This window comes from Bombina bombina, chromosome 5, assembly GCF_027579735.1.
Source record: "Bombina bombina isolate aBomBom1 chromosome 5, aBomBom1.pri, whole genome shotgun sequence".
NCBI classification, from domain to species: Eukaryota; Metazoa; Chordata; class Amphibia; order Anura; family Bombinatoridae; genus Bombina; species Bombina bombina.
In genome coordinates, this window is record NC_069503.1 from 876,204,287 (window position 1) to 876,227,061 (window position 22,775).

At 37.4% G+C, this 22,775-nt stretch overlaps 1 protein-coding gene across 1 annotated transcript in view; it reads right to left on the reverse strand.

Annotated features, from left to right (window-relative positions):
* Positions 1-22,775, reverse strand: part of PRKDC (protein kinase, DNA-activated, catalytic subunit) — a 2,064,551-nt gene that overhangs the window by 566,608 nt on the left and 1,475,168 nt on the right. The window contains 4 exon segments of the mRNA XM_053715028.1: positions 10,427-10,639; positions 11,257-11,443; positions 11,548-11,758; positions 13,158-13,256. Coding sequence (XP_053571003.1) covers positions 10,427-10,639; positions 11,257-11,443; positions 11,548-11,758; positions 13,158-13,256 — 710 coding nt within the window.

A 22,775-nucleotide genomic window follows, 5' to 3' on the forward strand; every position in this document is an offset into this window, starting at 1 on the left:
CTTTTATTGTATCCATTTTACTAAAATGCTATCAATACTATATTTCTAATAAACTCGATATCTATGGCACACTTTCTTATTTGTGGGACAATAAGATAGATCGAAAAATCTCACGATAAGCCCTGAACTATGTGTTTAATTACTCATTTACCTCCCTTTTTTAGACAATTGCTATTTTACATATGTTTCTACAGCAGCAGTTGGAGATTGAGAACTATTAATTATTGATAAATAAATAAATCCTTGGAATACATGTTCTGGTCTATGCCAGTGGGAATTTAAATAACATCTATAACTTAGAGCTATAGAAGCTCTCCCCCATGTGAGTACCGTTTATTCGGATTGGGATATAATTTTCTATGTAAACTGTTTTGCACTATGTCTATGTTTCTATCTTCTTGAGGAAACCACCCTTAGACATTATTATAACTGAAGACTTCAAGAAAATAAATTGCACTTTCTACATCTATTTTCATCTGTGGTAAATTATAATTTAAGTATATTTTTTGCATTTCTATCTATGCACTGTGCTTGTTTGATCACATTCTTTATTTGCTTTGTTGTATCACTTACTTATAATGTATCACTTTTAAACATATTTAAAACATGAGTGGGAAGTAGAGTAGTGTCAAGTTGTCTGCCTAAGGATTATTTAACATCCAGAGTTTAATTCCCCTAATAGCAAATTATATTCTGTGGTTTTTTTTTTTTTATACTTATAGTTTCCTTGTTGTTTATTTGTTTGCATTTTGTACAAATCTGCATTTATATCTTAATTATATTAAGACATATGAAACTAAACACAGTGAAAAATTAAAAAAAGAAAATAATTTTTTTAAATTCAGTTTTAGTTTATGCAACACGTGACTGAAGTGATGCATTAAACTTTTATGCAACTTACTTTTCATAATTGTATTTTTGTCTGATGTATTGGAAAACATAATTTATGCTTAAATGACCAGTAAATACAGTAGATTTGAAAGAATAACAAATGCATGATAACAAGACAATGCAATAGCACAGAGAGGCCTATGTATCAAAGGTCTTGCGGACCTGATCCGACAGTGCGGATCAGGTCCGCAAGACCTCGCTGAATGCGGAGAGCAATACGCTCTCCATATTCAGCATTGCACCAGCAGCTCACAAGAGCTGCTGGTGCAATGCCGCCCCCTGCATACTCTCGGCCAATGGGCCGCCAGCAGGGAGGTGTCAATCAACCCGATCGTACTCGATCGGAATGAATTGTGGAGATTCCTGTCCGCCTGCTCAGAGCAGGCGGACAGGGTTATGAAGCAGCAGTCTTTAGACTGCTGCTTCATAACTGCTGTTTCTGGCAAGTCTCTCGCCAGAAACACGGGCCCACAAGCTCCATACGGAGCTTGATAAATGGGCCTCAGAGTCTGAACTTTAAATGAGCATTAGATTTTTATCTGACAAATTTCCAAGTTATGTCTATTTCCACTCCTCTATCATGTGACAGCCATCCACCAATCACAAATGCATATACTGTACATATATTCTATTAATTATTGCACATGCTCAGTAGGAGTTGGTGACTCAAAAAGTGTAAATATAAAAAGACTGTGCACATTTTGTTAATGGAAGTAAATTGTAAAGTTGTTTAAAATTGCATGTTCTATCTGAATCATGAAAATTTAATTTTGACTTGAGTGTCATTTAACTGATAAATTAATTTCTTTCATGATGGTGAGAGTCCACGAGCCATCACGTATGAGAATATTCCCCTCCTGATCACAAGAAGGCAAAATACACCCCAACACCAAAACTTTAAATTTCTCCCACTTCCCATGGGATCCTCAGACATATATAGCCAAGTAGATGAGGAAAAAAGAAAAGCAGGAAATATAAACTGCGGCAAAGAAGTGCAAAACATGTACCATCGCCACCTGAACAAAAAGAAAGGGCGGAGCTTATGGACTCTCACCATCATGAAAGAAATTTATGAAATAGGCATATATTTTGTTTTCTTTCATCAGATAGTGAGAGTACACAAGCCATCACATGTGGGAATCAATATCCCAAGCCGTGGAGTCCATAAGACCAACGTGAAAAGAGGTGACAAGCAGTGAGAGCAGGATGTTACTATTCAGGCACTATGTCCCGCAGAACTATAATGCCAAAGGCAGCCTCCGAAGTAACATACACATTAAAGTGAATTTTTTTTTAAAGTATGCAAAGAAGACCAAATAGCTGCCCTACAAATATGAAGCCTCATAGAAAAACGTCCAAGAAGCAGCAACTGCTTTAGTGGAATGAGCAGTAATACACTCCAACAGAGTTTTCCTCACAACTAAATAAGACTTGTGAATTAAAGCTTTAAGCCAAGGTGCTAAAGTAACAGCTGTAGCTTTCTGACCTTTGCGAGGCCCAGAAAAAAAAGAAAAAAAATGAGAAGAAAGTCTGAAATCTCTTGTGGGTTCTACATAATATTTAAGACCTCTTATACCATTCAAGTTGTGAAGATGACACTCCTTAAAATTCTTAAGAGCAGGACATAAAGAATGAACCATTATTTCCTAATTGATAGTATCTGTAGACACCACTTTAGGAAGAAAAGAAAAGATAGTGTGAAGAACAGCCTTATCCTGATGAAAAGGAGGATCGCAAGATAAAGCTGAAAGGTCAGAGGCTCTTGTAGCAGAATAAATTGCTAGAAGAAAAAGAACCTTCTAATATAATAGCTTAAGATCCAAACCAAGCATAGGTTTAAAAGGAGGAGTTTGAAAAACCCTCAAAACTAGATTTAGATGCCAAGGACGAGAAACTGGAAGAACTGGTTTTATCCTAATCAGAGCCTTAACAAAAGCCTGAAAAATCAGGAATCTTAGCAATTGTCTTATGAAACAGAACAGACAGAGCTGAAATCTGACCATTCAAAGAACAGGCTGATAAACCTTCCTGCAGGAACTCTAGGAATTCTAGAAGAATTCCAAAGCTAACACCACACAAAAACCCACAAACATAGACTGGTCTAATTCTGAATACATAACTACAGAATTTAGCTTAATGAAATTAGTGAAAAAAACCTAATCGTTTTAAAAAATAGGAGGGTCTAAAATGACAGAGCAAAATAAAGATAACCTAAGAAGCAACCTTAAATTGCCTTAGGTTCCTACTGGACAGAAATGACACCCCACCATTAAGAGGAAACTGTACTCTCCTGCAGAAATCCTCTCTTGTAGACCAACTCCGTATGATGATTAAATATGAGCTACAAGCAGACACATATCCGCTATGCAGATTAGCCTCACTAAGCTCTGCTCCGATAAAGCGGAAGTGCGGGCGTCACATGAGCAGGACAGAAATTAACTGTGCCTCCAAAAGAGCGCGAAAAGGTAAAGCGGCTGTAAATTAAACGGTTGAAGTAAAACAGTAAACTGAAATAAGGTTTAAGAATAAAAAGACTCAAGTGTGTCATAACATTTAACCACAGAGCTCAATTAATAGTCACATTAGTCCGTTGCATCAAATAAAGGATTTTACCGTTCCCTTACCCAAGTGAACTTCCCCTTAAGTCTCATACTGTGCTGCCTTTTAAAACACATTAAGTGTCAAAATCTGTATGGCTAAAAAGAAAAGAAATGTAATAGGAGGGCGCTAGGCAAAGCTTAAGACACTGGCATACAAAAATATTCTACAACCTCATCGGTTTACAAGATAATTTATTAATAAAAATAAAATGATATATATAAATATATATTATCCACAGAATAAGAAGGCCTGGGACATCTCCCTTAGGTCTATGACACAATGATTTCCAAATTTTAAAATATAAGACACAAATCTTGCTAATATAGGAGCGGTAGTTTATATCGGCCCACAAACATTTTTAAAATGAAGACATATACAAATCTATATTTGAGACCTACTTGAAGTGTAACTAAATATGTACTTGTAGCGGATGTATTAATAAGTCACAGATTGTCCACAGCTAATACAAATCAGTCTTAAAGTTAATCAGTACTTGGACCGATATTATCTGTTTTTATGCATATATACCTTCAAGTGTTCTGCTCAGTACCTTACCTCAATTTTGCTCTTGTCCGAATAAATTCTTTTGAGGGGTACGCCCGATGTCCTGTTGTTCCTGTTACAAACAGGCTGGCTCACTTACCCTCTTCACAGCATCTTGCCACAATGTATCAACTTGCTCCCATGAGATCTTTGGGCTAAGTCACAGTTATTGTAACGGCTTTTCGAATCCGGATCAAAGTCGGAATTGGTTACCGATACAGGATAACAAATTGATTCAATGTACTTGCTCTTGAGGCGAATAGTGGATTTCACTGTTAGTTGATCTGACGATTATTGCATATAACCCGGGTTATGAAATGTTACAGCAAACAGTCCATAGATAAATCAGCTGGTTCACGGTTAAATCCTTGGTGGGATATACCTCACCCTGTATAGATATCGCTGCCTTAAACGTCGACGCGTTTAACCCTATTATGGGCTTTTTCAAAATAAGTTTTAGGCAGGTAAACTAAGTCCTTTATAGATACATATTTAGTTACACTTCAAGGAGGTATTAACTATTTAGACCAAGTAGGTCTCGAATATAGATTTGTATATGTCTTCATTTTAAAAATGTTTGTGTGCCGATATAAACTAACGCTCATATATTAGCAAGATTTGTGTCTTATGTTATATTTTAAAATTTGGATATTATTTTGTCATTGACCTAAGGGAGATGTCCCAGGCCTTCTTATTATGTGGATCATATATATTTATATATCATTTTATTTTTATTTTTATTAATGAAGTATCTTGTAGATCGATGAAGTTGTAGAATATTTTTGTATTCAAGTGTCTTAAGCTTTGCCTAGCGCCCTCCTATTACATTTCTTTTCTTTTTAGCCATACATTTTTAACAGCATAGAGGAAGCTGTTTTTATTAGGAGTGGTTTGATACTAATTAAGTCCAGCGCAATTATTAACATATTTGTTTATTTGTCAAAATCTGTCCATAATATGAATCCTTAACTATAAGGATTACTATGTCCCAAAATGGATCAATATAAGGATTAACCTCTTAAGTGCTGCTGTCCTTCAGAACCTAGAAGGCAAAGGCACTTACCTTAGATCCAGCTGCAGGACAGATACTGCTACTTCGTGACAGGTACTTCACTCCCTGTCATGGACCTGGCTTTCTATAAAGGGGTAGCAAAGTGTTAAAAGAAAAGCAAAGACTACCTTGCCTCATTATAACTGCTAAAAGCCACCACTACTCTTACTAAAGAAATTGACGTGGACACAGCTAGACCCTAATCCTTGCTTGGAGGGAAAAGTACCCATAAAAGGATTAATATATTCAGACACCAACTTTGCACATCCCCCATTGACAGAGGCAAAGAGAATGACTGGGGATTATGGGTAAGGGAATTACACTTAACAGCTTTGCTGGGGTGCTCTTTGCCTCCTCCTGCTGGCCAGGAGTTGAATATCCCACTAGAAATTGAAATGACTTTGTGAACTCTCCATGCCATAGGAAATAAAAAAGGTTTTCCAGATCTTATGATAAATATGTCAACGGGTTTCCTGAATAAGGGTACCAATAACTATGTAAAAAAAAATCTCTCTGAGACAGGATTAAGCATTTAGTTTGCATGCGGTCATAATCAGAATTTTTAGATTTTGATAAAAGAAAGGGCCTTGTGAAAGCAGATCCTTTCTTAGAGGAAACATCCAAGGCTGGAACAAGGACATCTGCACAAGATCCACAAACCAAATCCTGCAAGGCTGAACTGCAGCAATCAGAATGACTAAGTCTTGTTTTTGCTTGATTCTGGCTATCACCCTGGATAGCATCACCAACAGAGGAAACATGTAAATCGGGTTGAATGACCAAGGGACCACTAGAGCGCATAACAGACTTTCCTGTGAATCCCGAGACCTGGCATAATACTGAGGCAGTTTGTGATTGAAATTGGAGGCCATGAGATCTTTCTCAGCAGACCCCAACGCTTCAGAATTTGGTTGAAAACTTCCAGATTCAGAGACCATTCCCCTGGGTAAAGAGACTGGCGACTTAGAAAGTCTGACTCTCAATTGTCCACACCTGAGATATAGATGGCAGAAATCCTACATTGATAGCATTCTGTCTGCCCAACTGATGATTCAGGACACTTGCCTCATTGCTAAGGAACTGTGAGTTACTACATAATGATTGACATAAGCCACTGCTGTGACAATGTCTAACAGGAATATCAGAAAATATTTGTATCTGAAGCTGGGCCATCTCTGGAAAGCCCTGAAGATTGCAAGGAGTTCCGGAACATTTATTGATAACCTCGCATTCTAAGGAAACCAAACTCCCTGCACTCTACAAGACCCCCAGACTGCACCCAGCCTAAAAAGATTGCATCTGTGGAAGAAATAATACACACAGGAGGTAGAAACAAGGCTCCAAACCAGGGACTAATAAGTCTGCAACCAAGTCAGGGACTCTCTTGTCTTGTAATCTAACAGAATCCTCTGAGACAGATCCTTGTGGTCCCCATTCAATTGATACAGCATCTGCAATTGGGGGGCCCAAAGATGAAATCTGGCAAATGGAACTGCATCTGATGCAGGCACTATGAGACCCACAACTTGCATGCATTGAGCTATGGAAGGGATAGTATTCAGCTGCAGAAGGGAAAAAGCCTGTTGCAGCTTTAGTCTGCCCTGATCTGTCAGAGATAAAGGCATAGTCACAGAATTTATTATGAACCCAAAAATGACACACAAGTCTGAGGGGTTAAAGCACTTTTTGGTAGATTTATGTTTCAACCATGGCTCTGAAACAATTGAAAAAAACATATGAGTGTCAGACACAGCCATATGAAAAGAAAAAGCATGAACCAGAATTTTGTCCAATTAAGGAACTAAAGAAATTTCTTGAGCACGAATACAGACAGAGCTCCCAGTATTTTTGTTTGTCTAAGAAAGCAAATCTCAGGAACTTGACATGATACTTGCAAATATGTATATGCAAATAAGCATATTTTAAGGCAATAGTAGACAAACTAACCCTCCTTCACTAGTAAGCAAAATGAGAATTGTCTCCATCTTGAAAGTAGGAACGTTCAGGAATTTATTAAAAAAACAACGTTCTTTCTTTGGAACTATAAAGAGATTTGAATAAAACCCCTAGTTTAATTCTAAAGTTGAAAGTGGGGCAATCACCCCCATTAGTCCTAAATCTCTCACACAAGCCAATCTTCCCCAAGGAGGTCTTGAACAAAAACCTATTCGGTAACCCTGGAAAATAATTTACAAAACATAGGAATCCTGAACAGATCTCTCCCAAGTATAAGGCTGCACCTGCATGCTGGGGTACACATCTTGGACTGTTTGTTTTCGTACAAACAAGATTTTCAGGACGATTTTGAGTATCCAGAGCAGATGAGGCATACTTGTAAGACTTAGATTGTCAAAAGGTGTGAAAAACACCATGCAGTTCTAGGCTTATCCTTTGATTTCTTATACTGGGGCAAAAAAACTCCCTTACACCTTATGACGGTGGCAATACAAGCATCCAGTCCAGACCCATACAGCTTTACTCTGGAGGGTAGAGAGAGAAGTCTGTGCTTGGAAACCATATCAGCAGACCAAGACTTACCCCAGAAAGTTTGCCTAATTAAAACAGCTAATGCATCCTTTTTAGCATTGATGAGAATAACTTCTACTGCTGCATCACAAATAAAGGAATTTGCTGTCCTCAGGAGTTTAAGACGATCCTGAATTTCATCCAGAGTGGTTTCCCCAGAAACAAGTTTTGAGAGATTGTCACCCGACACAGGCTACACTAACTGCAGGCCTAAACATAAAACTTGCAACCGGAAAGGAACATGTATGAAAACCTTCTTTCTATCTAAAGGATCCTTAAAAGAGGAACTGTATTCAAAATAATAGTAGTACGCTTGGCCAAAGTGGAAATAGCTGCATCTAACTTAGAAACAGATTCCCAAATCTGTTTTAACAGAAGGGTGATGAAACATAGATTTAAATTTGAAAGATGAAAAAAAGGAATAACTGGCTTCTGCCATTCCTTATAAATAATTTAAAAAACTGAATCAGGCTTCCTTAAATAATTGCATCAATCCTCTTCACATGATGCTTGACTGTAGCAGGACTTTCCCCTGCCTCTAAAGCAATTATAACTTCCTGCAATAATGCATAAATATGTAAATATGCTCATGCCTGAAATTAAAGGACACATACTCTGCCACAGCTGTAGGGTCCTGAGACTCAGATAGACTATCCTCAGATGAAGAATCCTAAGAGTCAGAAACACTCCTTATCATAAATGGGTAACTTAGAGTGGCCATTCCTAAGGGAAGTCCCTGAAGAGCTAAAGGCCAAAGAAGGACGACCTTCAAATCCTTGCAAGTGTCTGGTAAACAAGTTAAAATCTCACTAATAGCAGAGTGGGTAATAACAGAAGTAAATAGAAAGATATTTAAAATCACATGCTATATCTGAACCATGAAAGAAAAAACTAAGTTTTGGAGAAAGTTCATGAACTCTTCTGGGAGAAAGTTTGATAATGTATAAACCCTTACACGCAATGCATAGCAGAAAAATCCTGTTTAGGATTAGAAATAGACTCAGCATATGAGGTACAAACCTGAGCAAGGACGCACACCTGAGAATCCTTACAAAGCAAACACAAACTAGCAGGGGTTAAAGTAACAGAGGAACTCCCTTCTAGATGATCAGCCGGCAGACCAGAGGCCTGAGCTGCACCAGTTTGCTCCATAGTAACAGTAAGGAATTAGCATGAGAGATAAACAGAAGCAAATAGGCAGTAAAAAGTACACACATAGTCCACCTCGAAGGGGAGAAAAAGGCACAATGTATCACTAGTTAACCCTTAAAAGGTAAACGGTAAACAAAGATAAGGTACTGTTGAAATAAGCGATGAAAAAAACCTGTAAATACAGTAAAAATGCTTACATATCATAAAAGCACATAAAGGGTTAAATACATTTGAGGCTGTGATGATCACAGTGCCTTACAACCTTCATACAAGCTAAGAATCTTACAGCAGCACAGGAAAGGATTATAAATCAGAAAAGGTGAGGTGAAACCGATAACCTTTACCATGCCTGCCCTACCTGTGAGTGCTAAAAGCTAAAACCCAAATATAAAAAACAGACATTTAGCGCAGGTGAAATAAAACATACTGGGCTAGATTACAGATTAAGTGGAGAGTTAATTTATTGCACGCCCTTAAACTGGCAAACTCACCCGTTTACGGGTGTGCCATAAATAACCAGCCATTACAAGTGGCTGCTGTTTGCTACCGCAAGCTCACGGTAGCAATAAGCGCTCCGAAAATTAACCCAATTGGCCCCAAAATAAGGTATATTGGAGGAAGCATTTTTTAGGGGATAAGGTTGGCGGGTGTGGGGTGTAAGAAGAAAAAAAAACAGCACTGCCTTTACATTGCGGTCTATGGGGAACTGTGTGTTCCCTGTAAATATATATGTATATGGTTATACATATATATCTATGAGTTAATAAAAAAAATAAATATATATATTCATATACATTTAACATTTGCTGCCCATTGCTGAGATACTTACCCCCTTCGCTGCGCTAGGTTAAAATGCTGTGTCTCACGGCATGAGAATGAGACTCTCATTGGAGCCCAATGGAAGCGCGCTCTCATGAGAGCAAAGCTTCCAAGCAATGCATTGCGGTTACCTTGTAATACCAGCGCACATTTGCATGTGCTGGTATTATTAAATGAAGTGCAAATATCACCCTTGCAAAAGCAATATTTTGCACTCCACTTGTAATCTAGCCCACGGTGTATAGCTCAGAAGCAAATTCTGAGCTCGCTTAGCCGGAAGTGCTAAATGTACAGCAACAGTAACCTAAAAAACAAACAAAGTTTTTTAAAGTGTCTAAAAGTGCTAAAAACAACTAGTATAAGGTGCATGATGTATAATATATGTCCCCAGACTATATAAATCATGTGCACATGTTCATACTAATAGCCGGTGGGCTTAAGGTGCAGGTACTTACCACTCAGCACCTCCATCCACTGGGCTTACCACAGTGGCAGCAGACAAGCCCATTCTAAGCAGTGTGAGCATGATGCCAAGGTTCTGAAATAGTAACAGCATCTATAACCCAGGCGATTGGTGGACAAGTCCATATTTTACCTGGCCTCAGATAGATTAGAAGATCCTCTTTCAAATGATCAATAGTTCTTGCACTTTAATTTCACCTCACTCCTCATGAAGGAGGCAAAAGAAAATTATAGAGGATCATGTGAAGTTGGAGGGATTTAAAGTTTTGGTGTGTTGGGGTGTTTGTTGCATCCTCCTAGTGGTCAGGAAGGGAATATTCCCACAAGCTTCTTCTCACCATCTGATGAAATAAATAATATGCATTTTAACTACATCCTTACCTTTGGTTTTACCGTCTGTTTCATCTCCAGGCAAACCTAATCTTTTTTTCCCAAAATCTGGACCTACTGGTTTTAACAAGCCTCTTCGTAATTTTTCACTCTTCTTTGTAAATAACAAAGCTGAGCTAAGAGACTCAGATGAGGTCTCAGCTGTGTAATCTGCCAAAGTGTCGATGCTGCTTCCCGTCAGCCAGTTAAAGGAGCTTCTTCCACCTAAAATGGTATAATAACATAATTGTTTCTTTGTTTACGCTTAAGAATAATAAAAATATTTGTAGCTTATGAAACAAGCTATTTAACATAACACACACACATGCTAGTAATATTATTCTGTTATCAGAACACACAGAATTCTCCTACGGTATATATATATATATATATATATATATATATATAAATACACATATACGGTATATATATATATATATATATATATATATATATATAAATACACATATACGGTATATATATATATATATATATATAAATACACATACATAGATACATACACTCCTCCTGCTTGTCAAGACAATCCCCAGCCATTATGGACTCACGAGATATGGCAAGATATTTAGCTCTGATTTAAATAATTTTGAGTAATCAGTAAACATATTGGATATCCAGTTTATTATAATTAATTTTTTAGTTCAGTAACAGTGACACACTATAAATTTAAGTATGTTGTGAAAAAAATCATATCTACCCACAGATTCATAAAATATAATTAAGAAAAAATAAAACTGTGCTGCCATTCAGCAATAATAACATTATATAAAATAAATAAATCTGATAGGTAACAGATACAATATGAAACACTACAAACAGCATACCTATATTCTGTGTTGGTGTAAACTGATAGTGCTGCTGGGTAGCTCGTAGCTGACCACTAACTGCTTCCAGAACTGACACAGATCCTTGTGTTTTAGACCTGTGGCCACTTTGTGAAGCTTGTGTTTCAACAAACATTGGTGTGAGAACAGTACTGCGGAAGCGCCAGTTGGAGTCAACCATATACTCCTAAGGAAGAAAAAACTTATTCACCTCTTCTGATGCATGTGCAATAAGATGTTTTAAAACTGTCATTATTAGTGCTCAAGACATTACATCACCATGCATTTTACCTGAAATTTGCATTCAGAAAGTGGATGTTCAAACATATGCCTGACGTAATCTGGACTTTTACTGGTCATTTCAAGAAGCAGGTTTGTTGCTAGACTCAAATAGTCTTTTTCTATCTTTGGGGAATACAGTGAGCTCAATATTGATAACATCCGATCCACTGTTCCTGTTGGTAATCTTGTTTCAGCACCCCAAAAGTTTCTTATGATAAGCCTTTTAAAAAAATATAGAAAGATATGGTTAAAGCAAATGGAATTTTAATGACAATGATATGCTAGAATGAGAAAAAAAAAGAATGAACACATTTTACTGATCAATACATCACATTTTAAGGCTATTAATTTGGAAACAGTTCAGAAGAATGACAGATGTGACACTGTTTAAATGAACTAGTAAAATATATAATAAAAGAATGACAGCTGACCATCCATCCATAGCAGAGTGGATCTTCCACATACAATATAGCCTAATTCTCAAAGAATATGGATATTATAGAACCACAAAAAAAAAAAATTCAAATGTTTCTAGATCTATTGGGAATGCATCCTAAATAATAGTTGAAAGCCTTTCACCAGCCCTACCTACCGGCCACCCGTCTCTCTACTCTTCCACTTTAACAGGCTGACTAATAAATAAATATTTCTGTGAAACAATGCTCTGGAACGACCAGTAACACTGAAGGAGATAGCCAATTCTGTTGTATACAGACACCACCCCGAACAACTACAACACATGAAGCTAAACAATTTGTTCTTTTTGTTCAAGTATCGGCAATCTTTCTTTGTTTTTTTCTTGCACTATTTTATTGTTTAGTTACATTTGCTTTTCCCGGTCAGTTTGAGGCCATAACAGACTTGTAGTAGCATAACTCCTGAAGTACACTGCAAGTCAGACACAGATGAGAGCTTCAGACGCCATACAGAACAACATCTTTACACACAAATACAAAGCGGCTTTCACTGGCTTCTGGAGACGCTTAACTATACCCATATCAGATTTCTTATATCCATAAGTGAGTACGGATTGTTTTTGTATTCCTATGTTTTGATACCGCATAAGGAGATTTTCTTCTCCATTTAATAGGACCAAATTTGAAGATTATATGTATCATTGCCAGGTAATTGGATTGTTTATTTGATTTTTAAATTAAATGTTTTACTGATTTTTATCATAAGAGTAAAGTGATATTTATATAGATTTTTTGTATCCCTCATTACCTACATTTTAGCATTTTTTTGCGCAATCAAGAACTTTGTGTTTTATGTATTATATCCCCTTTTTATAAGGTTTAGGAGTTCTTTTTTATCTTCATTGTTTGTGTAGGTCTATTTTTGCGCTAATAATTTGTTTTTTGTCTACTGTTTTATGGTTGTGCATTCTGTAATGTAAACTTCAAAAAAATATGTTTTAAAAAAAAAAAAGACAGCTGACCATGTGTTGTCACACTAAAAATTAAACAATTTACTATATAATTTATAGTAAAAGGGAATTTAGGATAAACTATGGAAGAATACAGATGCTTTACGCATACACAACCAGCTGAGTTTTGAAAAGTTTCTGACAAACCAATGTAAAAATATATATTATGGTTAAAAAAAGACATATTACTTACTGTAGTTCAGTATTTTCATCCACCAATCCTTGAAGCAACACTTCTTTAGACACATTGAATATTTCTAGTGAGTCACTGTCAGTTTGACTTTCATCATCTCTGAAATATTAAAAGTGATATGTACAAATTATAAAACCTCTTAATTTCACCTTTACCTGTTGAGACACCCAGAGATATGAGGGTGCCACAAACTTAGGCATGATGGGAAAAAAATTCCAAATAAATCTTAAATGTGAAAAACATAATTTATGTAAGAACTTACCTGATAAATTCATTTCTTTCATATTAGCAAGAGTCCATGAGCTAGTGACGTATGGGATATACATTCCTACCAGGAGGGGCAAAGTTTCCCAAACCTCAAAATGCCTATAAATACACCCCTCACCACACCCACAATTCAGTTTAACGAATAGCCAAGACGTGGGGTGATAAGAAAGGAGCAAAAGCATCAAAATAAGGAATTGGAATAATTGTGCTTTATACAAAAAAATCATAACCACCACAAAAAAGGGTGGGCCTCATGGACTCTTGCTAATATGAAAGAAATGAATTTATCAGGTAAGTTCTTACATAAATTATGTTTTCTTTCATGTAATTAGCAAGAGTCCATGAGCTAGTGACGTATGGGATAATAAATACCCAAGATGTGGAACTTCCACGCAAGAGTCACTAGAGAGGGAGGGATAAAATAAAGACAGCCAATTCCGCTGAAAAATAATAATCCACAACCCAAAACAAAAGTTTTAATCTCAATAATGAAAAAAACTGAAATTATAAGCAGAAGAATCAAACAAACAGCTGCCTGAAGTACTTTTCTACCAAAAACTGCTTCAGAAGAAGAAAACACATCAAAATGGTAGAATTTAGTAAAAGTATGCAAAGAAGACCAAGTTGCTGCTTTGCAAATCTGATCAACAGAAGCTTCATTCCTAAACGCCCAGGAAGTAGAAACTGACCTAGTAGAATGAGCCGTAATTCTACATAAGCATGATGAATCAAAGACTTTAACCAAGACGCCAAAGAAATGGCGGAGGCCTTCTGACCTTTTCTGGGCCCAGAAAAGATAACAAATAGACTAGAAGTCTTTCTAAAATCTTTAGTAGCTTCAACATAATATTTCAAAGCTCTTACTACATCCAAAGAATGTAAAGATCTCTCCTTTGAATTCTTAGGATTAGGACACAATGAAGGAACAACAATTTCTCTACTAATGTTGTTAGAATTCACAACCTTAGGTAAAAATTTAAATGAAGTCCGCAACACTGCCTTATCCTGATGAAAAATCAGAAAAGGAGATTCACAAGAAAGAGCAGATAACTCAAACTCTTCTAGCAGAAGAAATGGCCAAAAGGAACAGAACTTCCCAAGAAAGTAATTTAATGTCCAGAGAATGCATAGGTTCAAATGGAGGAGCTTGTAAAGCCCTCAGAACCAAATTAAGACTCCAAGGAGGAGAGATTAACTTAATGACAGGTTTGATACGAACCAAAGCCTGTACAAAACAATGAATATCAGGAAGATTAGCAATCTTTCTGTGAAAAAGAAAAGAAAGAGCAGAGATTTGTCCTTTCAAGGAACTTGCAGACAAACCTTTATCCAAACCATCCTGAAGAAACTGTAAAATTCTAGGAATTCTAAAAGAATGCCAGGAGAATTTATGAGAAGAACACCAAGAAATGTAAGTCTTCCAGACTTGATAATAAATCCTCCTAGACACAAATTTACGAGCCTGTAACATAGTATTAATTACTGAGTCAGAGAAACCTCTATGACTAAGAATCAAGCGTTCAATTTCCATACCTTCAAATTTAATGATTTGAGATCCTGATGGAAAAAAGGGCCTTGAGATAGAAGGTCTGGTCTTAACGGAAGAGTCCAAGGTTGGCAACTGGCCATCCGAATGAGATCCGCATACCAAAACCTGTGAGGCCATGCTGGAGCCACCAGCAGTACAAACGAACGTTCCATTAGAATTTTGGAAATCACTTTTGGAAGAAGAACTAGAGGCGGAAAGATATAGGCAGGATGATAATTCCAAGTAAGCGCCAACGCGTCCACTGCCTCCGCCTGAGGATCCCTGGATCTGGACAGATACCTGGGAAGTTTCTTGTTTAGATGAGAGGCCATCAGATCTATTTCTGGAAGTCCCCAGATTTGAACAATCTGAAGAAATACCTCTGGGTGAAGGGACCGGTTGTGACATTGTCTGTCTGAAAACAAATAAACAATTTTCTCTTCAGAAGAGGCCAGAACAGAAGAGCTCTGAAAATCGCACGGAGTTCCAAAATGTTGATTGGTAATCTCGCCTCCTGAGATTCCCAAACCCCCTGCGCTGTCAGAGATCCCCAAACAGCTCCCCAACCTGACAGACTCGCATCTGTTGAGATCACAGTCCAGGTTGGACAAACAAAAGAAGCCCCTTGGACTAAACGATGGTGATCTATCCACCACGTCAGAGAGTGTCGTACATTGGTATTTAAGGATATTAATTGTGATATCTTTGTATAATCCCTGCACCATTGGTTCAGCATACAAAGCTGAAGAGGTCGCATGTGAAAACGAGCAAAGGGGATCGCGTCCGATGCAGCAGTCATGAGACCTAGAATTTCCATGCATAAAGCTACCGAAGGGAACGATTGAGACTGAAGGTTTCAACAGGCTGAAACCAATTTCAGACGTCTCTTTTCTGTTAGAGACAAGGTCATGGACACAATCTATTTGAAAACCCAAAAAGGTTACCTGAGTCTGAGGAATCAATGAACTCTTTGATAAATTGATCCTCCAACCATGTCTTTGAAGAAACGACACAAGTTGATTCGTATGAGATTCTGCAGAATGTGAAGACTGAGCAAGTACCAAGATATCGTCCAAATAAGGAAATACCGCAATACCCTGTTCTCTGATTACAGAGAGAAGGGCATCGAGAACCTTTGAAAAGATCCTTGGAGCTGTTGCTAGGCCAAACGGAAGGGCCACAAACTGGTAATGCTTGTCTAGAAAAGAGAATCTCAGAAACTGAAAGTGATTTGGATGAATCGGAATATGAAGATATGCATCCTGTAAATCTATTGTGGACATATAATGCCCTTGCTGAACAAAAGGCAGAATAGTCCTTATAGTTACCATTTTGAATGTTGGTATCCTTACATAACGATTCAATATCTTTAGATCCAGAACTGGTCTGAAGGAATTCTCCTTCTTTGGTACAATGAATAGATTTGAGTAAAACCCCAGACCCTGTTCCAGAACTGGAACTGGCACAATTACCCCAGCCAACTCTAGATCTGAAACACATTTCAGAAATGCCTGAGCCTTCACTGGGTTTATTGGAATGCGAGAGAGAAAAAATCTCTTCGCAGGCGGCCTTACCTTGAAACCTATTCTGTACCCTTGTGAAACAATGTTCTGAATCCAAAGAATGTGAATCGAATTGATCCAAATGTCTTTGTAAAATCGTAACCTTCCCCCTACCAGCTGTGCTGGAATGAGGGCCGCACCTTCATGTGGACTCGGGAGCTGGTTTTGACTTTCTAAAAGGGTTGGATTTATTCCAGATTGGAGAAGGTTTCCAAACAGAAACCGTTCCTTTAGGGGAAGGGTCAGGCTTCTGTTCCTTATTCTGACGAAAGGAACGAAAACGATTAGCAGCCCTATATTTACCTTTAGATTTTTTGTCCTGAGGCAAAAAAGTTCCTTTCCCCCCAGTAACAGTTGAAATAATAGAATCCAACTGGGAACCAAATAATTTATTACCTTGGAAAGAAAGAGAAAGCAAAGTTGACTTAGAAGACATATCTGCATTCCAAGTTTTAAGCCATAAAGCTCTTCTAGCTAAAATAGCTAAAGACATATACCTGACATCAACTCTAATGATATCAAAGATAGCATCACAAATAAAGTTATTAGCATGTTGAAGAAGTTTAACAATGCTATGAGTATTATGGTCTGATACTTGTTGTGCTAAAGCCTCCAACCAAAAAGTGGAAGCGGCAGCAACATCCGCCAAAGAAATAGCAGGCCTAAGAAGATTACCTGAACATAAATAAGCTTTCCTTAGAAAGGATTCAATCTTCCTATCTAAAGGATCCTTAAAGGAAGTACTATCTGCCGTAGGAATAGTAGTACGTTTAGCAAGAGTAGAGATAGCCCCATCAACTTTAGGGATTTTGTCCCAAAACTCTAATCTGTCAGATGGCACAGGATACAATTTCTTAAACCTTTGAGAAGGAGTAAATGAAGTACCCAGATTATTCCGTTCCCTAGAAATTACTTCAGAAATAGCATCAGGGACAGGAAAAACTTCGGGAAAAACTATAGGAGGTTTAAAAACAGAATTTAAACGCTTAGTAGATTTAGTATCAAGAGGACTAGATTCCTCCATCTCTAATGCGATTAAAACTTCTTTAAATAAATATGAAGATTTATCAGTGTCAATATCTGAGACAGAATCCTCTGAACCAGAAAAATCCTAATCAGAAACAGACAACAGAATGATGGTCATTTAAAAATTCATCTGAAAAATGAGAAGTTTTAAAAGACCTTTTACGTTTACTGGAAGGAGGAATAACAGACATAGCCTTCCTAATAGATTTAGAAACAAATTCTTTTATATTAACAGGAACATCCTGAGTATTAGATGTTGAGGGAACAGCAACAGGTAATGGTATAATAGTAATGGAAATACTATCTGCATTAGCAAGTTTATCATGACATTCATCACAAACTACAGCCGGAGGAACAGATACCACAAGTTTACAACAAATGCACTTAACTTTGGTAGAACCAACATCAGGCAGCGTCTTTCCAGAAGTAGATTCTGATCCAGGGTCAATTTGAGACATCTTGCAATATGTAAAAGAAAAACAATATATAAAGCAAAATTTATCAAATTCCTTAAATGACAGTTTCAGGAATGGGAAAAAAATGCCAATGAACAAGCCTCTAGAAACCAGAAGCAATAAAAAATGAGACTGAAATAATGTGAAAAAAAGGTGGAGACAAGAATGACGCCCACATTTTTTAGCGCCAAAAAGGACGCCCACATTATTGGCGCCTTAAATTTTTTGGCGCCAAGAATGACGCCACATCCGGTGACGCCGACATTTTTGGCGCAAAACGTCAAAAAAATTACGTAATCACGAACAACTTCTGGCGTCAAGTATGACGCCGGAAATGATAACAAAAATTTGCGCCAAGAAAGTCTGCGTCAAGAATGACGCAATAAATTGAAGCATTTTTAGCCCCCGCGAGCCTAACAGCCCACAGGGAAAAAAGTCAATTGAAACAATTTTTAAGGTAAGAAAAAAATTGATTATTCATATGCATTATCCCAAATAATGAAACTGACTGTCTGAAATAAGGAATATAGATCATCCTGAATCATGGCAAATATAAGTTTAAATACATATATTTAGAACTTTATATATAAAGTGCCCAACCATAGCTTAGAGTGTCACAAAAAATAAGACTTACTTACCCCAGGACACTCATCTACATATAGTAGATAGCCAAACCAGTACTGAAACGAGAATCAGTAGAGGTAATGGTATATAAGAGTATATTGTCGATCTGAAAAGGGAGGTAAGAGATGAATCTCTACGACCGATAACAGAGAACCTATGAAATAGATCCCGTAGAAGGAGACCATTGAATTCAAATAGGCAATACTCTCTTCACATCCCTCTGACATTCACTGCACTCTGAGAGGAAAACCGGGCTCCAGCCTGCTGCGAAGCGCATATCAACGTAGAATCTAGCACAAACTTCACCACCTCCACGGGAGGCAAAGTTTGTAAAACTGAATTGTGGGTGTGGTGAGGGGTGTATTTATAGGCATTTTGAGGTTTGGGAAACTTTGCCCCTCCTGGTAGGAATGTATATCCCATACGTCACTAGCTCATGGACTCTTGCTAATTACATGAAAGAAATACTTTCTTTATATGTTCATGTTGTACACAAGCGTTATACTAAATGATAAATGAATTAATTTGCACTTAAAGCAGAACCACATCAGTACTAGTAGGTAGATGCTCTTGACCACATAAATCTGAAGTGACATAATACCTAGATAGGTTTAGCAGTGTGCACATGCCTTCAATACTATATTGCAGAGGTAATAAAAACAGTGTTGCACACACTGCTGACAGATAGTTATATAACTATATTTGAATCAAGTTTAACTTAGATTTTAATGTCCCTTTATGTTACATGTGATTGTGAGACTGATTACATGTAAAACATAATTTATGTTTACCTAATCAATTCCTTTCTTTCTTGGTGGTAAGAGTCCACAAAATCCTTACTCACAAGAATTCACTTCCTGGCCACCAGGAGTAGGCAAATACACCCCACAACAAAGCTTTAAAGGGGCATGAAACCCAAAAATTTTCTTTCATGATTCAGATAGAGAATACAATTTTAAACAAATTTCCAATTTACTTCTATTATTTAATTTGCTTCCTTCTCTTGTTATCATTTGCTGAAAGGTTTATCTAGGCAAGCTCAGGAGCAGCATTATATATATTGATTGTGATTGGCTCACCCATGTGTTCAGTTAGAAACCAGTAGTGCATTGATGCTCCTTCAACAAATGATACCAAGAGAATGAAACAGATTAGATAATAGAAGTAAATTAGAAAGTTGTTAAAAATTGTATTCTCTATCTAAATCATGAAAGAAAAAATTTGGGTTTCATGTACCTTTAAGTACCTCTCCCACTTCCCTCTCTCTCCCAGTAGTACGCATAGCGGAGGAAAAGGAGGAAGAAGTAAGAAATATAGTAGGGTAAAGAGGTGCAAACCATAACTGCCACCAACCAATAATTTTTTTTTTTAAAGGGGTAGGTAGGTTTGTGAATTCTTATCACCAAGAAAGAAAGGAATTTATCATGTAAGCATTAATTATGTTTTCTTTCTAGGTGGTAAGAGTCCAGAAAAACCTTACTCGTGGGAACCAATACCCAAGCTAAGGAGTCCACAAATGAAAAACAGGTGGGAAAAAAGAATGCAGGCGCCTATTAACGTAAACCAACGCCTAAAAAAACTTCCTACCCAGAATTGTCTTCGAGACAAAAAAAACCTAGAAGCCCCCTCACACAGAACTTCAAAAGGAAAAAAGACAAGGGATGCCGTCTGACAAGCTTTTCAATTACATCTTGAAGGGATGAAACGATTTGAGAATGCTTTCAGAACACCATGCATAACCTCGAACTGTGTACCTTGATAGATACACATTTCCACTCCTTGAGGAAAATCTAGAAAGAGACAGGACTGAAATAAAATGTAAAGTACCTAGGCAGATACAACGCCATTGAAAAAAGATCAATTGCCAAACCGATAAAGTTAGAGAGTGAAACAAAAAACATAATTTATGTAAGAACTTACCTGATAAATTCATTTCTTTCATATTGGCAATAGTCCATGAGCTAGTGACGTATGGGATATACATTCCTACCAGGAGGGGCAAAGTTTCCCAAACCTCAAAATGCCTATAAATACACCCCTCACCACACCCACAATTCAGTTTAACGAATAGCCAAGAAGTGGGGTGATAAGAAAGAAGCGAAAGCATCAAACAAGGAATTGGAATAATTGTGCTTTACAAAAAAAAATCATAACCACCACAAAAAGGGTGGGCCTCATGGACTCTTGCCAATATGAAAGAAATAAATTTATCAGGTAAGTTTTTACATAAATTATGTTTTCTTTCAACTAACTGGCAAGAGTCCATGAGCTAGTGACGTATGGGATAGCAGATACCCAAGATGTGTAACTTCCACGCAAGAGTCACTAGAGAGGGAGGGATAAAATAAAGACAGCCAATTCCGCTGAAAAAATAATCCACAACCCAAATCAAAACGTTTTAATCTTATAATGAAAAAAACTGAAATTATAAGCAGAAGAATCAAACTGAAACAGCTGCCGGAAGTACTTTTCTACCAAAAACTGCTTCAGAAGAAGAAAAAAACATCAAAATGGTAGAATTTAGTAAAAGTATGCAAAGAAGACCAAGTTGCTGCTTTGCAAATCTGATCAACAGAAGCTTCATTCCTAAAAGCCCAGGAAGTACAAACTGACCTAGTAGAATGAGCCGTAATGCTTTGAGGCGAGGATTTACCTGACTCCACATAAGCATGATGAATCAAAGACTTTAACCAAGACGCCAAAGAAATGGCAGAAGCCTTCTGACCTTTCCTAGAACCAGAAAAGATAAAAAATAGACTAGAAGTCTTTCTGAAATCTTTAGTAGCTTCAACATAATATTTCAAAGCTCTTACTACATCCAAAGAATGTAAAGATCTCTCCATAGAATTCTTAGGATTAGGACACAATGAAGGGACAACAATTTCTCTACTAATGTTGATAGAATTCACAACTTTAGGTAAAAATTTAAATGAAGTCTGCAGCACCGCCTTATCCTGATGAAAAATCAGAAAAGGAGATTCACAAGAAAGAGCAGATAACTCAGAAACTCTTTTAGCAGAAGAGATGGCCAAAAGGAACAAAACTTTCCAAGAAAGTAATTTAATGTCCAGAGAATGCATAGGTTCAAACGGAGGAGCCTGTAAAGCCCTCAGAACCAAATTAAGATTCCAAGGAGGAGAGATTGACTTAATGACAGGCTTAATACGAACCAAAGCCTGTACAAAACAATGAATAACAGGATGATTAACAATCTTTTTGTGAAAAAGAACAGAAAGAGCAGAGATTTGTCCTTTCAAGGAACTTGCAGACAAACCTTTTTCCAAACCATCCTGAAGAAACTGTAAAATTCTAGGAATTCTAAAAGAATGCCAAGAGAATTTATGAGAAGAACACCAAGAAATGTAAGACTTCCAAACTCGGTAATAAATCTTTCTAGACACAGATTTACGAGCCTGTAACATAGTATTAATCACTGAATCAGAGAAACCTCTATGACTAAGTATTAAGCGTTCAATCTCCATACCTTCAAATTTAATGATTTGAGATCCTGATGGAAAAATGGGCCTTGAGATAGAAGGTCTGGCCTTAACGGAAGTGTCCAAGGTTGGCAACTGGCCATCCGAACGAGATCCGCATACCAAAACCTGTGTGGCCATGCTGGAGCCACCAGCAGTACAAACGAACGCTCCATTAGGATTTTGGAAATCACTTTTGGAAGAAGAACTAGAGGCGGAAAGATATAAGCAGGTTGATAATTCCAAGGAAGTGACAACGCGTCCATCGCTTCCGCCTGAGGATCCCTGGATCTGGACAGATACCTTGGAAGTTTCTTGCTTAGATGAGAAGCCATCAGATCTATTTCTGGAAGTCCCCAGATTTGAACAATCTGAAGAAATACCTCTGGGTGAAGAGACCATTCACCCGGATGTAACGTCTGGCGACTGAGATAATCCGCTTCCCAATTGTCTATACCTGGGATGTGAACAGCAGAGATTAGACAGGAGCTGGATTCCGCCCATACAAGTATCCGAGATACTTATTTCATAGCCTGAGGACTGTGAGTCCCACCTTGATGATTGACATACGCCACGGTTGTGACATTGTCTGTCTGAAAACAAATAAACGATTCTCTCTTCAGAAGAGGCCAGATCTGAAGAGCTCTAAAAATCGCACAGAGTTCCAAAATGTTGATTGG